The sequence below is a fragment of the Meriones unguiculatus genome, chromosome 8 (assembly GCF_030254825.1).
Source record: "Meriones unguiculatus strain TT.TT164.6M chromosome 8, Bangor_MerUng_6.1, whole genome shotgun sequence".
Lineage (NCBI taxonomy): Eukaryota > Metazoa > Chordata > Mammalia > Rodentia > Muridae > Meriones > Meriones unguiculatus.
The window spans coordinates 1,393,902-1,411,575 of NC_083356.1; the positions used below are offsets into that span (position 1 = coordinate 1,393,902).

General features: G+C 54.0%; 1 protein-coding gene across 1 annotated transcript; it reads left to right on the plus strand.

The window, feature by feature from the left end:
* The first annotated feature begins 2,517 nt into the window (after window positions 1–2,517).
* On the plus strand, window positions 2,518–17,641 carry Spryd3 (SPRY domain containing 3). Its single transcript, XM_021643553.2, has 11 exons — window positions 2,518–2,670; window positions 4,410–4,556; window positions 5,815–5,890; window positions 6,918–7,042; window positions 7,764–7,899; window positions 9,163–9,348; window positions 14,909–15,058; window positions 15,373–15,430; window positions 15,858–15,977; window positions 16,053–16,225; window positions 16,534–17,641. Exons 1-11 carry the CDS (start codon window positions 2,648–2,650, stop codon window positions 16,666–16,668), a joined length of 1,329 nt encoding a protein of 442 aa, XP_021499228.1. The 5' UTR covers window positions 2,518–2,647; the 3' UTR covers window positions 16,669–17,641.
* Window positions 17,642–17,674: the final 33 nt, after the last annotated feature.

Below are 17,674 nucleotides of genomic sequence, written 5' to 3' on the forward strand. Positions count from 1 at the left end.
AGGCGAAACACCAACGGTACATAAAATAAAAATGAATTCTAACAAAACAAAAGTGTTTATGAAGCAGGGGTGGAGTCAGTAACCCATCCTTGATTTTTATGTCCTTTGAGGAAAGCTTCTTTACTTCATTCAGGACTGGGTCTCCAAAGCCTTTAAGTCATGCTGGCTCCCCACCCCCACCTACCTCAACCTGCACCACAGGGCCCTGGGGCTGAGCTGACTGGGGTAATGGGGAGGAAGAAACGAGAGACACCACAGAAAAGCTGGGACCAGGTGGGCCTGGAAACTTAGCGCAATCACCACAGACAGCTGGACGGCCAGGCAGGCTCACTGCGGACGGCTGAGCCGCGAGACACGCTGACCTCAGTGGGATCTCCGTGGGGCAGCGGAGGACGAGGCGGTGCGCACCCTTGCTCATCCTGACCCACACAGGGACGTCCAGGACAGCCAGGGCTGCTCTCAGTTTGAGCTTGCAAGGCCAGAACGCTCTGCCAGTAAGCAGATCTCTAACTGTAAGCATTTCCTTTAAGTATGGAGACAGAACCTGGGTCTTCACCCTTCCCTGGTAAGTGCTCTACCAACTGAGCTACATCTCTGGCCCTCTGCCTGCCCGGCTCTTTAGAGTTCTAGTTAGAATAATATGGGCCTAGCGTGAGGTCAAAAGGAGATGAGGCACAGCTGACCTTCATAAATGAGGCGCTGGGTCTGGCGAGCTGACTCAGGGTGACCAAACTTGAGGACCTGAGTTCAGTCCCTGGGGCCCACCTGGAGGACGGAGAGAACTGACTTTTGCAAGTTGCCGTGTCAATCTCTAAGCTACGTCACACCAGGTGTGCTTTCACGCCCAATAACAAGCAAATAGCAAACATCCGACCAAACAGGTGCGTTTCACCACCCCTGACGTTAAAATACAGCATGTGCCTCACCAGGGAGTACTGTGACTGTCTGCCCGACGTCTGTGTTGTGTGAAACGGTGCTGTTCATGCCCTGCAGGGCTCCTACAAGTGGTATTTGGTTGCATGGTGAGTGTGACTCTGCATGCACACACCACCCCCTTCCTGACCGGGGCTGACGACTTGTCCCCAAAAGTGAGAAAGAAGCGCTGAAGAGATGGCTCAGTGGTTAGGAGGCCTGACGGCTCTTCCAGGAGATTAGGGTTCAGTTCCCAGAACCCACACGGCAGCTCACAACTGTCTGTAACTCACACATATGGTGCACCAATATAGATACAGGGAAAGCACTGAAATAGACTAATTAAAAATGTGAAAGGTGCCACCCCATACACGTATCCACCTATAACGGATGGAGACCTGCTCAGTGGTTGTGTTAAAATCACTTAAGATGCATCAGATTCAAGAACTTATCAGACGCAATCAGACCAAGAAAGGGTACAGCACCCTCAGCTGGACCCCATGATGGGGCTTCAGTTCAACTCTGGTCCACTAAACCTACAAGGATTAGAATTTGTCCACTTCTTCATCCACATCCTGTCTTGCATTTTGCCCCCAAGCCTGGCTCAGCCCTGTGACCTGCAGCTTGACTCTGAAGATGGCAGCATCCTGGCTGCGATCTCCAGCAGCTCTCCATGTGGTGACTTTGCAATACTTCAAGCTCTCAGTTTCTGGTAAGGCCTCTCAACTCCTGAATTACGCTGGGGCTTCTTTAACCCTTTAGTAGCCATGGGGTAGCCTACAGAGGTACACACGTGATGCGTAACATGTAATATTGACAGAAGAGAACCTGCGCCTGCCCGTTATTAACGTGGATCAGGACGAAGGGGCAAATTGTCGCCAAGGAAGCCGACATAGCTTGTTAACTTACTGGTATTCAGTAGGCTCAGACGCGGAAAAACACAAGTATGTTCGTTCAAGTTCCTGACACAGGGCACCCAAGATGGAGAGTGGGTCTCTCTGCAGAGACAGTTCAGTCTTCCTGGTGCAACCAAATCCTTTGCAGGAGGTGTATGATAGGAGACAGTGTCCTTTCCAGTACATGCTGACTTAACTTTCCTATCGTGCCCTCTGTCCCCAAACAGCCTTGGGTTTCATCTCACTGTGCTTTCTGCATCTGAAACTCTCTCCTGTTCTGGAATGTCCGACCTGGAATGAACGAACCTGGTGCAAAGTGGTGCTCTGGAGAGAAGGAAGCACAGGGTATCAGCTCAGTGCTGCTGCTGTGGAGATCTGGCGCCTCACGCGTAAAACCGAGATAATTTTACCACCCCCAAGCTGCTAAGTGGTTCAATAGGACATTCCAGTAAGGCTCTTAGCATCACTTCTGGCCCTAGAAACGCGACGCTTGCGCGGGCACAGCAACCCGCTCGCCCCGAGGGAGCCGCCCTCTGACCGCCTCCCTGAGCTCCCGGCGCCCACGGTGGCGTCTGCGCCGCCACGTCGCCTCCCCCACCCTCCCGACACCAGGGTTCCGCAGACGCCGGCGAGTGTTAGGTACCCGGCTCACCGGGCCGCGCCCCGCGGGGCTTGAGCCCCGCGATTGGCTGCTCCGGGTGTCCGTCTTCAGAGGCTGCTGCGGATTGGCCACCTTTGGCGGCGGGGGCGGGCTTCGCGGAGCAGAGGAAGGGCGGGGACCCGGATGTGTGTGGTGGCGGCGGCCGAAGAGCTACAGCGCGGAGCTGAGAGGCCTATGGATGAGGAGGACGCGGCGGCCCCGGTAGGCGGGGACCGGGGGGCGGGGTCCCGGAGGCCTCGGGCTCTGCCGAGCTCGAGGCGGGGGTCCTGGGCGACGGCTCCGGGCTCCGGGGCGGGGCCGGGGCTCTGGTCGCCGGCCCTCCCGCCGCCGCGCACCGCCAGCCAGCGCGGGGCCTTGCAGACCGGGCGGAGCCGCGCTGACAGGTTAAGGCCGCCTGGCCCGCGGGTCTCACCCCAGGACCCCGCGGTGCCGAGGCAGCGCCGGGACCCAGCGCGGCGGCTGCTGGCTGGTGCCGAGGCCACCGGGTCCTCGGAGACCAGATGCCTTCAGGTCGGGAGCTCCGGCATTTACCTGGGTTCGAGTCCTGGCCCAGGGCCCAGGAGAGGCATCTGGGCGCTGCGCCACAGGTGTCTGCGCCCCTGGAGCGTGCAGACGAGCCCTGATGTGCACACTGGGCTCAAACTCAGCTTAGCCTAGGTTTGCTGATCACCTACTGTGCGGACAGCCCTGGGCCAGGAGTTTGGAGAATGGGAAGAAAAGATTCCTCCATCGTTTCCCCGCTTTTGGCTCTCTGGGAAACTGCATTCATTCATTCATTTACTGGCCTTGCGCGGTTGTCTAAATACCAGGAGAGCCCCGCTCCTCTTCGCCTTCACCGCTGCCATTTTCGAGGCTGCCATCCTCTGAGCTGCTGTCACAACCTGCAGCTGGGAATGACAGTTAAGACCGGATAAGTTCCTTTTTCTTTTGCTGGAGACAGGGCCTCCCTAGGTAGCCTTGGCTGGCCTGGTCTCAGACCGATCTCAGGTGTAGAACTTAGAGATCCATTTGCCTCTTCGGATTAAAAGCGCTGGGGTTCTGGTCAGGAGGGAAGGCCCGGCAATTAAGGGCAATGGCTTTCAGGAAGGGCGGCGGTGGTGCACACCTTTAATTCCAGCATGTAGGAGGCAGAGGCAGGCGGATCTCTGAGGCCAGCCTGATCTACAGAGTGAGTTCCAGGACAGCCAGGGCTACACAGAGAAACCCTGTCTCAACAACAAAAGCTCATGCCCCCCCTTGTTTGTTTGTTTGTTGGTACAATTCCTTAAAGGTTTCTCATTACCCTTGAAATAAAAATTAAACTCCTAACTATGAACAGCCTTTTGCCTTATCCAGTTCTTTCTGTTTTGTTTTTCAAGACAGGGTTTCCCTGTGTAACAACAGCCTTGGCTGTCCTAGGATTTGCTTTTAGACCCGGTCGGCTTCAAACACATAGAGCTCCACCTGCCTCTGCCTCCCCGAGTGCTGGGACTAAAGGCGCGCGCCGCTGCTCCTGGGGCTTTACCCTGGTCTTACTCACTTTTCCCATGTAGCAGTGGGCCTGGCGGGCTGTCTTCCTGTACCGCGACACCTTTCTCCTACCCACAGACCTGCTGTGGCCGTTGCCTCTGCCTGGAATGCTTTTTGTACTCGTACATTGCTTGCCTCCCTTTCAGCTCACATGCAACAGTTCAGATACTTCATTACGTCCCTTTCCCCCACTGGTCAAAATGTCCACTTGTGCCTATTCCCTGCTGTGCTCCTTCACGCTCACGAAGATGGAGACTTGTGAGAAAAAGACCTTTGCTCCTAGCTCCGCCCACAGTGCACTTGTAAGGCCCAGTAAGCTTGTGCTGGCTGAGTGGCGGAGGCTGGAGCTCAGAGATGTGTTCGGACATCAAGCCTGCAGTCAGCCCGGTGCTCTGCTCAGCCCCGCGACCTCTTCACCTCTCCGCTCATAGGTTTGTTCTCATGAACAAGATGGATGACCTGAACTTGCACTACCGGTTTCTGAACTGGCGAAGGAGGATTCGGGAGATTCGAGAGGTCCGGGCTTTCCGGTATCAGGAGAGGTTCAAACATATCCTTGTAGATGGTGACACTCTGAGGTGGGTGTGGGGGAGCGTTCCCCATTGTCCTTGTGAGTCCTTTTCCAGGTCTTAGGCAGGGACAGGCGTGTCAGAGGGAGAGGGACTGTTTACACTCACCTCTCGGGGAGGGTACCCCAGTGGCCTTTGTGCATTCCTTTCTTCGTCTTGTCACTGGGTCCTTCTTCGGGTTGTTGTGTTATTTGCTTATTTAGCGTGTGGGGGGTGCTGTGAAAGGACAACGTGATGGAGACAGAGTCCCCTTAGATCAGGTGGGACCAACTGTGCTCACTAGGAAGTGCTTTTATGCACCGAGCCTTCTCACTGCTTTGTTGAGATGGCCCTGCTGTCCTAACACCTGCAGTCCTCCTCAGCTTCCCTTGAGATTACAGGCAAGTGCTGTCTCAGCCATCTTGGCTCACTGTCTTCCGGTCTGGCAAGGGAAGGATCCAGAGAGGCCCTGTTCTGATTTGGAAGTTCCCATGACAGGTATAGGAGGCTGCCAGCATCTGTCAAGACAGTGGCCTGAGTCCCCTTCTGCCTACATTGCCGCCTACTTGGGCTCAGCAGGGAGGGGCCTTCTGTAAGGCAGCTGGCCCTGTCTGGGGAGTGCCAGTGTGTAATTGCCCACTCTGTGTCTTGCCAGCCCTTTGGTTTGTATTTTTCTCTTTAAGTCTTGAACCTGCCCTGACTGAGCCATCCAGATAGTTATCATCTAAGGGGAAAAGGAGCTAGCATTATTGCCTGAGGGGAAGAAAGCTGAACTATGGGGACTGAATGACTCTTCCTGACTGAAGGCCTTTGATGAAGGGTAGAGATCAGCTGTTCTCTAGCTCCGCTGAGGACAGGGCTGCAGGCAAGGGCCAAAGTTGCAGCAGGAGGGATTGAGGTTAGACAACACTGAACACTGTGGGACCCCTAAGAAGCAATTAAGGAAGGCTTCATGAATGCTCGCTAGAAGCAGTGGGAAGGGTAGGTGACCTTAAATTCCGTGTGTGTGTGTTCCTGTGTTCGAGAGAATTTTTTTCTTTTTTCTTTTCCAAGTCAGAGTTTCTCTGTGTATCCCTGGCTGTCCTGGACTCACTCTGTAGACCAAGCTGGCCTCAGATTCAGAGATCTGCCTGCCTGTGCCTCCCAAGTGCTGGCTGGGACTAAAGGCTCTGTGCAGATTTCTTGAAGTGTGGCTTGATGAGCCCTCACAAGGTTGGGGTTAGGAGTATTCTGATTTCCTCCCAACTCATGGGCATGCTGCTAATAGAGCTTTTCTATATTCCTTTAGTTACCATGGGAATTCTGGTGAAGTTGGCTGCTATGTGGCGTCTCGACCCCTGACCAAGGACAGCAATTATTTTGAGGTGATCAAGCAGTAGGTGTGCAGAGTTGGGGAGCTGGGTGTGGTGGTGGGGTTGGCGATGAGGAGTGAGTACATCGAGCGAAGAGGCCCTTCTCCTGGATTTATGACCCGGCCTTTTACATTTTCACCAAGGTGGCTCTTTTTGAGAGAAGGGTGCAGGACAGCATGACTCTTGATCTTGATCATGACAGGTGCCTTGGAGTCTTATCCCCTTGCCTCTTGGCTCTGCTGTCCCTTTGCCTAGGTGGACTTTGACCCGAGTCATTTTCCTTGGTCCTAATACAGCAGTTTTCAATATTCCTAACAATGTGACCCTTTAACACATGCTATGCTGACCCCCAGCCAGAAAATTATTTTTGTTGCTACTTCATAACTTTAATTTTGCTACTGTTGTGATTTGTAATGTAAATAAAGATTGTGTTTTCCGATGGTCTTAGGCAACCTCTATGAAACGGTCATTTGACCCCCAAAGGGGTTGTGACCCACAGGTTGAGAACTGCTGTCCTGACAGAAGCCCCAAATTGATTCTGTGCATAGCTGTTTATTATTGTTTCTGTAAGTGCCTGTGTGTGGGCATGTGCATGTCAGAGCCCTCGGAGACTAGAAGTTAGAAGTGGCCGTTGTGAATTACCTGATGCGGGTCTTGGGAACCCAACCTAATTTGACTGCTAAGCCCTGTCTCCAGCTCCCCACCTCTGCTGCTTCTCCTCTTTTTTTTGTTTTTGTTTTTTTTTTTGAGACAGGATCTCACTATGTAGCCCTGGTTGGCCTGGAACTCTGTCTCTCTATGTACACCAGGCTGGCCTGGAGCTATCACCTGTCTCTGGAATGCTGGGATTAAAGATATGAGCCGTCATGCCTAGCTAAAGCTTGAGAGTGACTGTCCGAGTAACCACAGTAAAGGGCCCTGCCCTCCCATCCCAGGTGCCCTTGAGCATAAGCCCACCTTTGATCACCCTGCCTGCCCTTGTCCTGCCCAAGTTCACTCCTCTTCCCCTGTGAACTGTGTCCTGCTCTCTGCGTTCCAGGTATCTATTGTGGACAGTGGCGTTCGGGGCACCATTGCTGTGGGGCTGGTCCCTCAGTACTACAGCTTGGATCACCAGCCTGGCTGGTTGCCTGACTCTGTGGCCTACCATGCTGATGATGGCAAGTGAGTGGTCCTTCCTTTGGGGTGAGGTGGTGTGAAGGAGAAGCTATCTCTTAGTGGTTTTCTCTGCCATGTAGGACTTAAAAAAAAAATCCATGTTATTTGGGTTCCTATACCTCTACCTTCCTTCTCCACCAATCCCTTCCAATACCAGGTAGGAGAGAAAGAAGGTTAGTGGAAGAGGAGGCGTAGGTCTCTTTGGCTACTTCCTGCTGGTTAGAGTCCTTGAGTTTCTTGGGGCAAGTTCAGTCTTTGTTTCAGGAGCTCTCCAACCTCTTCTCCTCCAACTGCAGCAGCAGCAGCAGGAGCAGCAGCCTTCCTCTTTCTCAGAGACCCCCTTCTCACTCTGGGTCTGGCCTTTATTCACTCTCCAGAGTCCTCAGAGTTAAACCATTTACAGCTGGCAAAGAGCCCCTCTCAGAGCCCACACAAGGTAAATAGTCAGCTGCTGAGGACCATCTGGGGCAGTCCCATATCCCACACCTGGGATTAAATCGGAAACGTGTTCACATGTCATAACATAACTGAGTTTTTAAAGACACCAAAACTTCCACTACATCACTATTTCCTGTCTTAGGAGTTTTTTCATAAACGTAATTAGGTGAGCCACCCTTGCTGGTGTGGACGTCAGAGAGGGTGACGTGACTATCAGGACACAGGTGGGTGCTGTCCAGAGTGGGGCTTCTGAGAGGGCACCACAGAGTCCTGTGCATTCTCTCCATAGGCTGTACAATGGCCGAGCCAAGGGGCGCCAGTTTGGGTCAAAGTGCAACTCTGGGGACCGGATCGGCTGTGGCATTGAGCCTGTGTCCTTTGATGTGCAGACTGCGCAGATCTTCTTCACCAAAAACGGGAAACGGGTGAGCAGACGGCCCCGGAGACTCTTCCCTGCCCGGGGCAGCGGGGACATGCTCATATCACCGGTTCGAGGAGAAGTAACTACAGCCAGCAGGGGCAGAAATCGATGTCTCAGAGGGAGATTTTGGACAAACGGGAGGAGGGAAGGTGTGTTTGGCTGGCATGCTGGAGGCTCTGCGTTCAGTTCCCTGCACCACAGAAACAGAGGCCACCCAGGAGATGGAGGCAGGAGAGTCAGAGGTTCAGAGGCATTCTCACCACAGAATGAGTTCAAGGACAGTTGGGTTACACGAGGCACTATCTTAAAGGCGTTTTCTTTCGGGATGAGGCCCCTGAAAGGCTACGTGCTCCAGTAGGTGACCCACACATGCATGTATAGGCACCACTAAGTTGACTCTGCGTTCAAAAAAGCACATGAAATTAGGAGAGATTGGGGGGGGTAGGGAAGGAATTGGAGCAGAGGAAATAGTGATTTTCCTCTGTACATTATATGCATGTATGAAATTTTCAAACAGTAAAGACATAAAAAGCAGGATGAAGAGATGGCTCAGTGGTTAAGACCACTGGCTGCTCTTCAGAGGACCCAGGTTTGGTTCTCAGCACCCACATTGCCGCTCACAACTGTTTAACTCTAGTTTCAGGGGCTCTGACACCGTCACACAGACACACATGCAGGCAGAACACCAATGCACATAAAATAAAAGCACATGATTTTTAAAATGTAAACAGGGAAAGGTTATGGTTCAGCTGTATTAAGTGGAGGGTCTCAGGAGTGTGACTTGGAAACTGGGGGATTGTACTTTGGTTTTTATTTTCTTTCTTCTTGAATTGATTTCTCTTCAAAGATGGTGGTAGTGGTGATGGTGGGACTTTGAGACTCTACCTCTCCTACCCTCCTCTCCCTCTGCTGGGGGCGGATTGCTTCCCAAGCCCAGCAAGAGGTCAGCTCCCTCTGCAGCCTTAGTAGATGTGCCTTGGTGCTCCTGTCCTGTGCTGCTTACACGGCAGCAAGTCCAGGGGCTGAGGCTTGCCTTCCAGCTCCCTGTGACCTGCCTGGCCATGAGCATTTGACAAATCTTAGAACTCTGCTGAACCTGTTTTTCTGAGATCTGTTTGTATGTGTGTGAGAGAGAGAAGGGAGTGTGTGTGTGTGAGAGAGAGAGGGAGTGTGTGTGTGTGTGTGTGTGTGTGTGTGACAGCTGCTGGCTGTGTCTCTTGGAGGTGAGAACTGGATGGCAGCTCCCTCCTCCCTCCCTGTGCTGCAGGTGGGCTCCACCATCATGCCCATGTCCCCAGACGGGCTCTTCCCTGCAGTGGGCATGCATTCCCTGGGCGAGGAGGTGCGGCTGCACCTCAACGCTGAGCTGGGCCGTGAGGATGACAGCGTCATGATGGTGGACAGTTATGAGGACGAGTGGGGCCGGCTGCATGATGTCAGAGTCTGCGGGACGGTGAGTAGCGGGCAGGGGGACGTGGGAAGAGCACACATGGGCATCTGACAGCTTAGAACCAGGAGGAAGGACAGTTCATCCCTGCCTCTTCACTGTGTAGCCCAGGCTGGCCTGGCCCTCAAACCTGCCTCTGCCTGCTGAATGCTGGGGTTAAAGGCGTGTCATGGAGCCTGGCTCTTTCTTCTCTTTATCTTGCTATAGGTCAGGGACGTTGCTTAGGCTGGCCTTGGATTTACATTCTGCCCACCCTGGCCTGAGCAGTCCTGTGCCCCTGTATGGGTGTGTACAGTACAGCGTGGCTTCGGGAGGTGGGAGTTCGGGTGGAATAGCTTGACATGCTTCTTGGAGTCCAGAGCTGTGCTCTGAGCATAGATTCCCCTCCTCTCTTTCCTTCATTTGGGAGCTCAGCCTGGTTGCTGATCCCCAAAACAGGCAACAGCTCTCTGCTGCAGCTTCTCTTTCTTCAGGACAACTGACTGGGGAGCCCAACAAGTTAGGATTTGTTGTGATTCAACTCAGCTGGGTTCTGGGGTCTGTCGTTAGAGAACTGAGGAACACCTGTGGGACAGGATTTTCAGAGTTGGTGTTGTGTGTGTGTGTTGCTGGGTATTAACTCTTTCACAGGCTGAACAAGTCCCCTACCACTGAACTGTATCTCTAGCTCCTTTGCTGGTTTTTTGTTGCTGTTGCTGAGATAGGGTCTTCCTCAGCTGCGCTGCTGTGCTGCTTCAGAACTCAGTCTGTACCCCAGGCAGGTCCTGAACTTTGAATCCACATGCCTCCAAGTAGTAGGGATTACATGCCTGCACCCAGGCCCAGCTTTGGGGACCCTGAATCAGCTGCACTGTCAGTGTCCTGTGACTCTGTAGGAGGTGACAGGGCAGGTGGATGAGGGTGAGGGAGGACCCTGAAGCTTCCAAGCCTGCCACCCTCCTCTTCAGGCCTGTTGTAGTGTCTCTCTGGGGTTTGAGCCTTCCTGAGAGCTGTGAGAGAGGGCTGTCCTGCAGTCTGTCCTGCAGCCTGTTGGGAGCGAATGATGCACGTCAGGAGCCCGATCTCTTGGGAGACACTTGGGCCTCCCACTTAGATGTCTTCTCTGCCCCTCCTTGTTCCAGCCTGTCCTTTTTCTTCACCCTTGGCCTTCTCACCTCCATGCAGGCGATTCCAAGTTAGCCTGTGGTAGGAAAACAGAAGCAGTGGGGGATGGAAGTGGATTTATGAAGAAGGCGGCCTTTCCTTGTGGAGTTCAAGGTAAATTGAGTTCAGAGAACATGGCAGAAAGTGCACCCCCTGCTATTCTGACACTCTGCTTTTCTGGGGTGTCCTGGGGTGCAAGGGCTGTGGTGGTTGTGAGCCAAGGCTCAGATGCCCACCCCTTGACTCATCCCTCCTCTTGGTCCCCTTGTACCATCATTGTGACAACATCCAAAGTTGATCTTGGGCCTGAGCCAGGGCCATGTTCCAGCTCTCATCTCTGACCTCTCCCCAAACGTTTTCCTGGCATCCTTTCCCTGCCTGGACCTGTCCCCACTCTACTCCCGGCAGCCATTCTAATTGAGGTGGAATCCTGTAGACATTAAAAATAGCCTTCCTTCCTTCCTTCCTTCCTCCCCTCAGCACCCTCAGTCTGCTCTTTTAGGAATTTCCCCCTTGAGCGTAGCTGCAGAGTGTGGTTGTCTTCAAACCCTCACCAAAGCTAGGACAGCTCTCGGGGGCTGTGGGGTTGGTCCACTGCACTGTGAGCACAGGCTCCTCTTCGGTGCACTTGGCAGGTCTTTGTTTCCAGACAGTCTGGTCTTGCTGTAGTCAGGCTGCCCTGGAGCTCACTATTTTGGCCTTGAACCTGCGGCAGTCCTACCTCAGCTTCCTGAGTACTGAGAGTACAGATGTGAGCCACCATGCTTGGCTAGTCAGGAGCCAGTCTCTTTCTCTCTCCAGTTCTCTTGCATATCTTTTATTTATTTATTCATTGAGTTTGTTTGTGTGCACGCATGTGTTTGTCAGAGAACAAATGTGGGAACCGCTTCTAACCCTCGTGTGGGCTCCAGGGACTGAGCTGCTTCTGCAGCCGGAGGCATGGGTCTCTTGAAGGATATATGTCCTTCTAGGTTTGCCAACCGTCCTCATCCTTCCTGGTTTCCTTCACCTTCTGGTCTTCTGTACTGTCTGCTGTGTTTCTAGTCAGAAGGACCCAGAAGGACAGTCACTCCTCTAAAGATGCTCACAAACATTTGACTCCTCGCCCTCGTTTTTACATCCCTTGTTGCTGGGGTCCTTCCAGCCTGGACGATGCTCTCTGTAGGGTGTCCCAGAACCCTCAAGACTTGGGGAGGCCTCAAATCTGACTTAATCTAAGGTTTCTCAAAAGGACACAAGTGTTATTTCAGTTGGGACGGTTATTTATTTTTAACATTTATTTGCTAGGTGAGGTGGTGCATTCCTTTAATTCCAGTGGTCAGGGAGGCAGAGGCAGGCAGATCTCTGAGTTTGAGGCCAGCTTGGGCTACACAGAGTCCAGGACAGCCAGGGCTACACAGAGAAACCCTGCCTCTAAAAAAACAAGAAAAGAAAGAAACAAAAAGCCCACAACATTTATTATTCGTGTGTGTATATACACAGTGTATATTATGGCATGCCTGCGGAGGTCAGAGTTTAGTTTGCAGGAATCAGGTTTTTCTGCTACCATCTGGGTCTTGAGGGGGTCCAACACAGATCATCAGGCTTGGCAGCAAGTGCCCTTTCACCTGCTGAGCCAGCTTGCCCACCCAGGGCACTTAGCTCCTGTGCAGGACAGTGAGCATCTTTCGGTCCCAGACACAAGTAGTTAGCAGCATGGCAGTGCAGCGTGTACCCACAGCATCAAACAGAACGGACTTGTTTCAGTTGTCAGACAGCCAACGAGCAGGAAAAGTACGCCCAAGTAGTCCTTTTGACAGTTTAGTACTGATGGTCCCTGACTTAAGATTTTCCAATTATGATGGTATGAGAACTGTATGGATTTCAAGAGAAGCCATACTTAAGATATTATTTTCATTATTATTATTATTATTACTATCATTATTATTTAGGCAGGATCTCAGTCTGTAGCCCTGGCTGGCCTAGAATTCTCTATGTAGGCTAGGATGGCTTTGAACTCACAAGGATTCTCCAGCCTCTGCCTCCTGAACACTGGGGTTAAAGGTGAGTGTCACCTTGCCAGGCTGTGCTTGAGATTTTGAAGTATCTCAGTGGTCAAGAAGCCCTTGGTTCATTTAATCCCTAGTACCACAAGGGGGAAAAAAAGTAGGTTTTTAATTTTAATCTTTTTCCAAGGTGGTGGCATTGGGCATTGACAGCAGGTTGCAGCTTCCCATCAATAAGCTGACACCAGAGGAATCCTCTGGCACCCCTGTAGTGCCCTGTCAGTCAGTGCCCTTCCTTCCTTTCCTCCCTCCCTCCCCACTTCCTTCTTTCCTTCCCTTCTCACCTCCTTCTTGCCTTCTTCCCTCCCTCCTCACTTCCTTCTTTCCTTCCTTCCCTCTTCTTTCCTTTCTTCTCTCTCTCCCTCCCCCCTTCTTCCCCCTCCCTCCTTTCAGGCTGAAAGATCATGTCCATTGTGACTTGTAGTTGCAATGTAACCAGTCTCCATTTCCTGGGAGAGTGTATTTTCATCAGCTGGGGGTTGTCAGGCCCCATTGACACCCTGATCACTTCATTTTCTCTTTACCTGGTCTTGAAGCTGCAGGTAATTTTATCCCCACTTCACTGACAGAGCGGTTAAGGCTTACAGAGGTGAAGGTATGATGTTCAGGCTTACTGCAGCTAGGCAATACTAGTTCGGGTTGGAACTGGATCTTTCAAAGTAAGAGGTAGACTGAAGGACCAAGCCTACAGATCTTCCCAACAGTGGTACCCAGAAAAGACCTGGCAGGGAAGTGACTCCCTCTCTGGCCTCAGTGCTGCCGGCTCAGGAGGGCTTGCTGGGAGCAGGAGAGCAGCCTGTGGTTTGGGGTGGTTGTCCTGAAGAGGGCCAGGGTATCAGCAGACTGCCGCAGTGCTCTGCAGGAGTCAGTGGGCATGGGTCGAAGCTCCGTGTCAGGGCAGGTCCAGCGTGGCCTCTTGGCCTTAGGAAGCGTCCCCACCCTGTCAGAACTGCAGCAGCCTTCTGCCGGCTGAGGCAGAGGGCAGGCTGGGCGGGTTTTTCCCAAGGACCAGGCTCGGCATGGGCTGTCTTTTGGCCTTGGAACTAGAGAACACCCTGTTTCCAACACGGAGGCCAGCTGGACAGAACGGGTCCAGGGCAGCTGTGGCTTCCTCCTCTGGCTCTGCAGTGCTGGGTGGAGAGGATCACAGGCTGCTTGATAGATGAGGTCAGTAAGCACCAAGCCACACTTGAGGCTGGGAGTCAGCCCCCCCCCCCCCGCCACCCCCGGCTGCAGGCAGAGTGCACAGCGGGTGCTGACCTGGTGGCTCCCACACTCCTCCAGCTTTTCCTCTGTCCTCATCTGTCTTTAGAGCATGGGGGTAGACTTGGCGGTGCTGGAACTGAGCAGAGTGAGATCTCGTCTGTGCTGAAAGGAGATGAGTAGTGAAGATTGATGCAGAGACGCCCCATCCCTCAAGCTGGTGCAGGCTGGTTTAGGCAGGAATGTCAGTGGGGCGAGGCCATCACCCCAAGATTTGCTAGGTATTAGTGGAGGAGGCCCCAGGGAGGGCGCTTTTTCTAGGGCTGGGGGGTTAGAGGAAAGTGAGGGGCAGCGAGGTTAATTAAAAGAGAATTAAGGAATCCTAGGTGATGCCAGGCGGGTGAAAGAGGAGATGGGTTGAGTCATAGCCCCAGCGTTAACGTGCCATCTGATAGGTAAAAACTAGGTTGGGTTGCCACCCTGTGTGTGCAGGCAAGACCCCGAGGGGCTGAAGAGCTCAGAGCCTCTCACTCATCTCCTTTCTCCTACCTTCCCACCACCCTCCAGCCTGAGTCAGGGCTGGGAGGAGGAGGGCCTGCCATTTGACTTAATTTTGACCTTTGCCCATGGAAATTGAAGGGTAGAGTTGCCATCTCTGGGTTCTTGGCTCCCTTGAGCACCTCCCTGACCCAGCAATGAATGGCTCTCTTTGGAGCCAAGTATAACAGATCTTGAGAAACTCCATCAGTCCCATCTGTGCAGAACCGGCCTCTGAACCTGAGCCCCTCCTCAGATATCTGGGTTGTCCCTCTTCTCATTAGGCCTCTTGAGAAGACTGCTGGATTCTAGGTGGGAAGACAGGCTTGGGGGGTGTTCAGGGAATGGATGGTCCGCCCTGGAGCCCCCAGTCAGCTTCCCGGCAGTGCCGGAAGCTTGTGGTTCTCTAGTTTCCAGACAGTGGATCTGTAGGAAGCCAGGCATCTCAGGCCAGTCCCCTTGTTTCTGCCATCCTTGATTTCCCTGTCTGCCTAGAACTTGGAGTCCACTTTGCCTTTAGAATCCTTTCCCTTTCAGCCAGGGGATATCGTCAGGCGCAGAAAACTAGTACCCAGGCCACTTTGGACCCAGTGTCAGGGCAGTCAGCATTCACCTGACCCCTAGCTCTTGCCCCACAGCTGCTGGAGTATCTGGGGAAGGGCAAGAGCATCGTGGATGTGGGGCTGGCCCAGGCTCGGCACCCGCTCAGCACCAGGAGCCACTACTTCGAGGTAGAGATCGTGGACCCTGGAGAGAAGTGCTACATCGCCTTGGGGCTGGCCCGGAAGGTGGGCACAAGTGCTGTGTGTCTGTCCGGGGATTGCTCAGCTGGGAGCTCGGGGGAACACGTGGGCAGGGTTCCATAGAGGAGAGCTGTGAGCTGAGGCAGAGCACGGTTCTGAGCGTCTCTTAGTGGGTAGCCTCTGACACCGTGGCCAGAATGTGCCACCCGGTCCCAAAGCAGCCCCTTCCTGCCCTTGCTCCCCACGCCCCGGGTTCCTGGCTGTGGGCTGCCATCTGTCTGCATTGTCGCAGCAGATGCCGCTGACTTCTGTCCTCTCTCGTGCATGAGGTCACAGCTTTTCTTTGTCTTCTGCTGTAGGATTACCCCAAGAACAGACATCCTGGCTGGAGCAGAGGCTCTGTGGCATACCACGCAGGTGAGTGGAGGCTGCTGGATAGAAAGGCCACACCTGCTCGCTCGCATGTGGCCTCTCTCTCCTCTCAGGCTGCTTAGGCTTGCTTTTCATATTGTTTTTCCTCTCAGGCACAGGACAAGGGCAGGAGAACTGGGCCCAGAATGGACATTCCAGGCCTCTGACCCGGCTCCCCATGCCCTTCCTGACCACATCCCTTGTTTTCTTTCCTTGCTGATTTGCTGTAGATCTTTGTTGAGCACTAAGCCTCGGTGCCTGGACGCCCTCCCTCCTGTGCTTGCTCATCCACCCGAGGCACCCTCTCCTTTCTTCTGAGCAGGTCTTCAATCAGACAGACATTGTGTTCTCTGTTAAAGCCTGGTGTCCCTCCTGCATCTCTCTCACCTGTCTCATCTCTTCAAGTGTGTCCCTCCCTCCCTCCCTCCAACAGATGATGGGAAGATCTTCCACGGCAGCGGGGTCGGGGACCCCTTTGGACCCCGCTGTTACAAAGGGGACATTATGGGCTGTGGAATCATGTTCCCTCGGGACTACATTCTGGACAGTGAGGGTGAGTGAGGTTGGGTAGCCAGATTGCTCAGGGCAGTGGACAGAACCACAGGAGCTCACGTTTCCTGTCTCCCAGGGGACAGTGATGACAGCTGTGACACAGTGATCTTGTCCCCAACTGCCCGGGCTGTCCGGAACGTCCGAAACGTCATGTACCTGCACCAGGAAGGCGAAGAGGATGAGGAGGAGGAAGAGGAGGAGGAAGATGGGGAAGAGATAGAACAGGAGCATGAGGGCAAGAAGGTTGTGGTAAGTAGGGAGGTTTGGGCTCATTCTGGGGCCTTGGGCCAGACTACCTTGGCAACAGGACCAGCAGGTCTGGGCGGGGCGGGGCGAAGGCAGGTCTGGAGCTGCCCCAGGCTCACAGCTTAAGAGGCCATAGCTCTGGCCTATTTTCCAGCCTCCGCACGCCCTCTTGTGGTTGCTTCCCACCTTACCCCAGTGGCTCCTAAAGCCTACGCTGGAAGCTATGGATGTTGGGCTCCATGCCTGCGTCACCCCAGTGTCCCTAGGAAAGGGGCCAGAGCCCACCATCTCCTCTCCACCACCACAACCAGGTTTTCTTCACCCGGAATGGCAAGATCATCGGGAAGAAGGACGCCGTCGTCCCTCCTGGAGGCTTCTTTCCCACCATCGGGATGCTCAGCTGCGGGGAGAAGGTGAAAGTGGACCTGCACCCCTTGAGTGGCTAGAGGCGGCCCTGTCCACCGCCCTTCAGCAGCCTCCTCCGCTCACCCCAGGATGCTCACCAGCGGGCCCTGGGGGCATCACCATGCTCCTGCTGGCTCAGGCCCGGTCAGGCTGCACCTCTCTGACCCTAGGCCTGGGCCTTTGGTGATAGGAACGGGCCCAGGAGCAGTGTTGACATGTGTGGGCGGGTCCCCCTTGCTCTGTTAGCAGGTACCTGGATCTCCTGTTACCTCGCTGGGCCCTGTGTGAGCCGGGAGGTAGGCGCCTGCTGGCGTACTTGGGGAGAGCGGAGGCAGCCTACCAACCACATAGTCCCTCAGCTCCCTGTTCACCCCGTCCTCATGAGTGAGCCCGCTGCTGCTGTCTCCCCTGGCTGGGCTAGGGGCCTGGCATGGCCGTCTCCCCTCCCAGTGGCTGCTGTCCTACATCATAGCTGGGTCTCTACTCTCTCCTGAGATGTCCCACCCCCACCCACACCACAGAAAGCCCGAGCCTGGCTCCCTGCCTGCACACACTCAGGTTGCTGAGTGTGTGTGTGAGTGACGGGCTGTGACATGAGACTGCAGCCTCGCTCCCCTCTCCTTGTCTGCACTCCTCGTCCAGGCACTCGGGCACGTGTTGTGTTGTGGCTGTTGGCCCCTTGAGTCCCTTTACCTGCGCTCCAGACCCTGTGCCCCAGCTTGCTGCTTCTGCCAGTTGACTGTTTTGCTTCAGTGTTTGGTTCTAGTGTCTGCGTAGAGCCCTCCCCCCGACCAGCCCTCCCTGTCTTCTCACCGTGAACAGGGGCAGAGGAGGAGGCAGGAGCTTGTGGTATCAGTTTGCACAGTGGGTAGGGCTGGGAGGGATGGGCTATTGTGCTGCTGGGGTTCCCTTGCCCCCCACCTTTTGGGCCCTGCACTATGATGTATGAAATGTATGTACAGATGAGAGATGTTTATACAACCAATAAAGGCGGAGTTTCCGTATTTATCAGGACAGATGGAAAGGGACTCCTTTGCAGTGCAGGGG

Excerpts from the sequence above, each read along its gene's own strand:
- Spryd3 (XM_021643553.2), top strand. The coding sequence starts at position 2,648 with ATGAGGAGGACGCGGCGGCCCCG. Across the intron at positions 7,043-7,763 it reads TACCATGCTGATGATGGCAA|GCTGTACAATGGCCGAGCCA; the intron begins GTGAGTGGTCCT and ends TTCTCTCCATAG. Across the intron at positions 9,349-14,908 it reads ATGTCAGAGTCTGCGGGACG|CTGCTGGAGTATCTGGGGAA; the intron begins GTGAGTAGCGGG and ends CTTGCCCCACAG.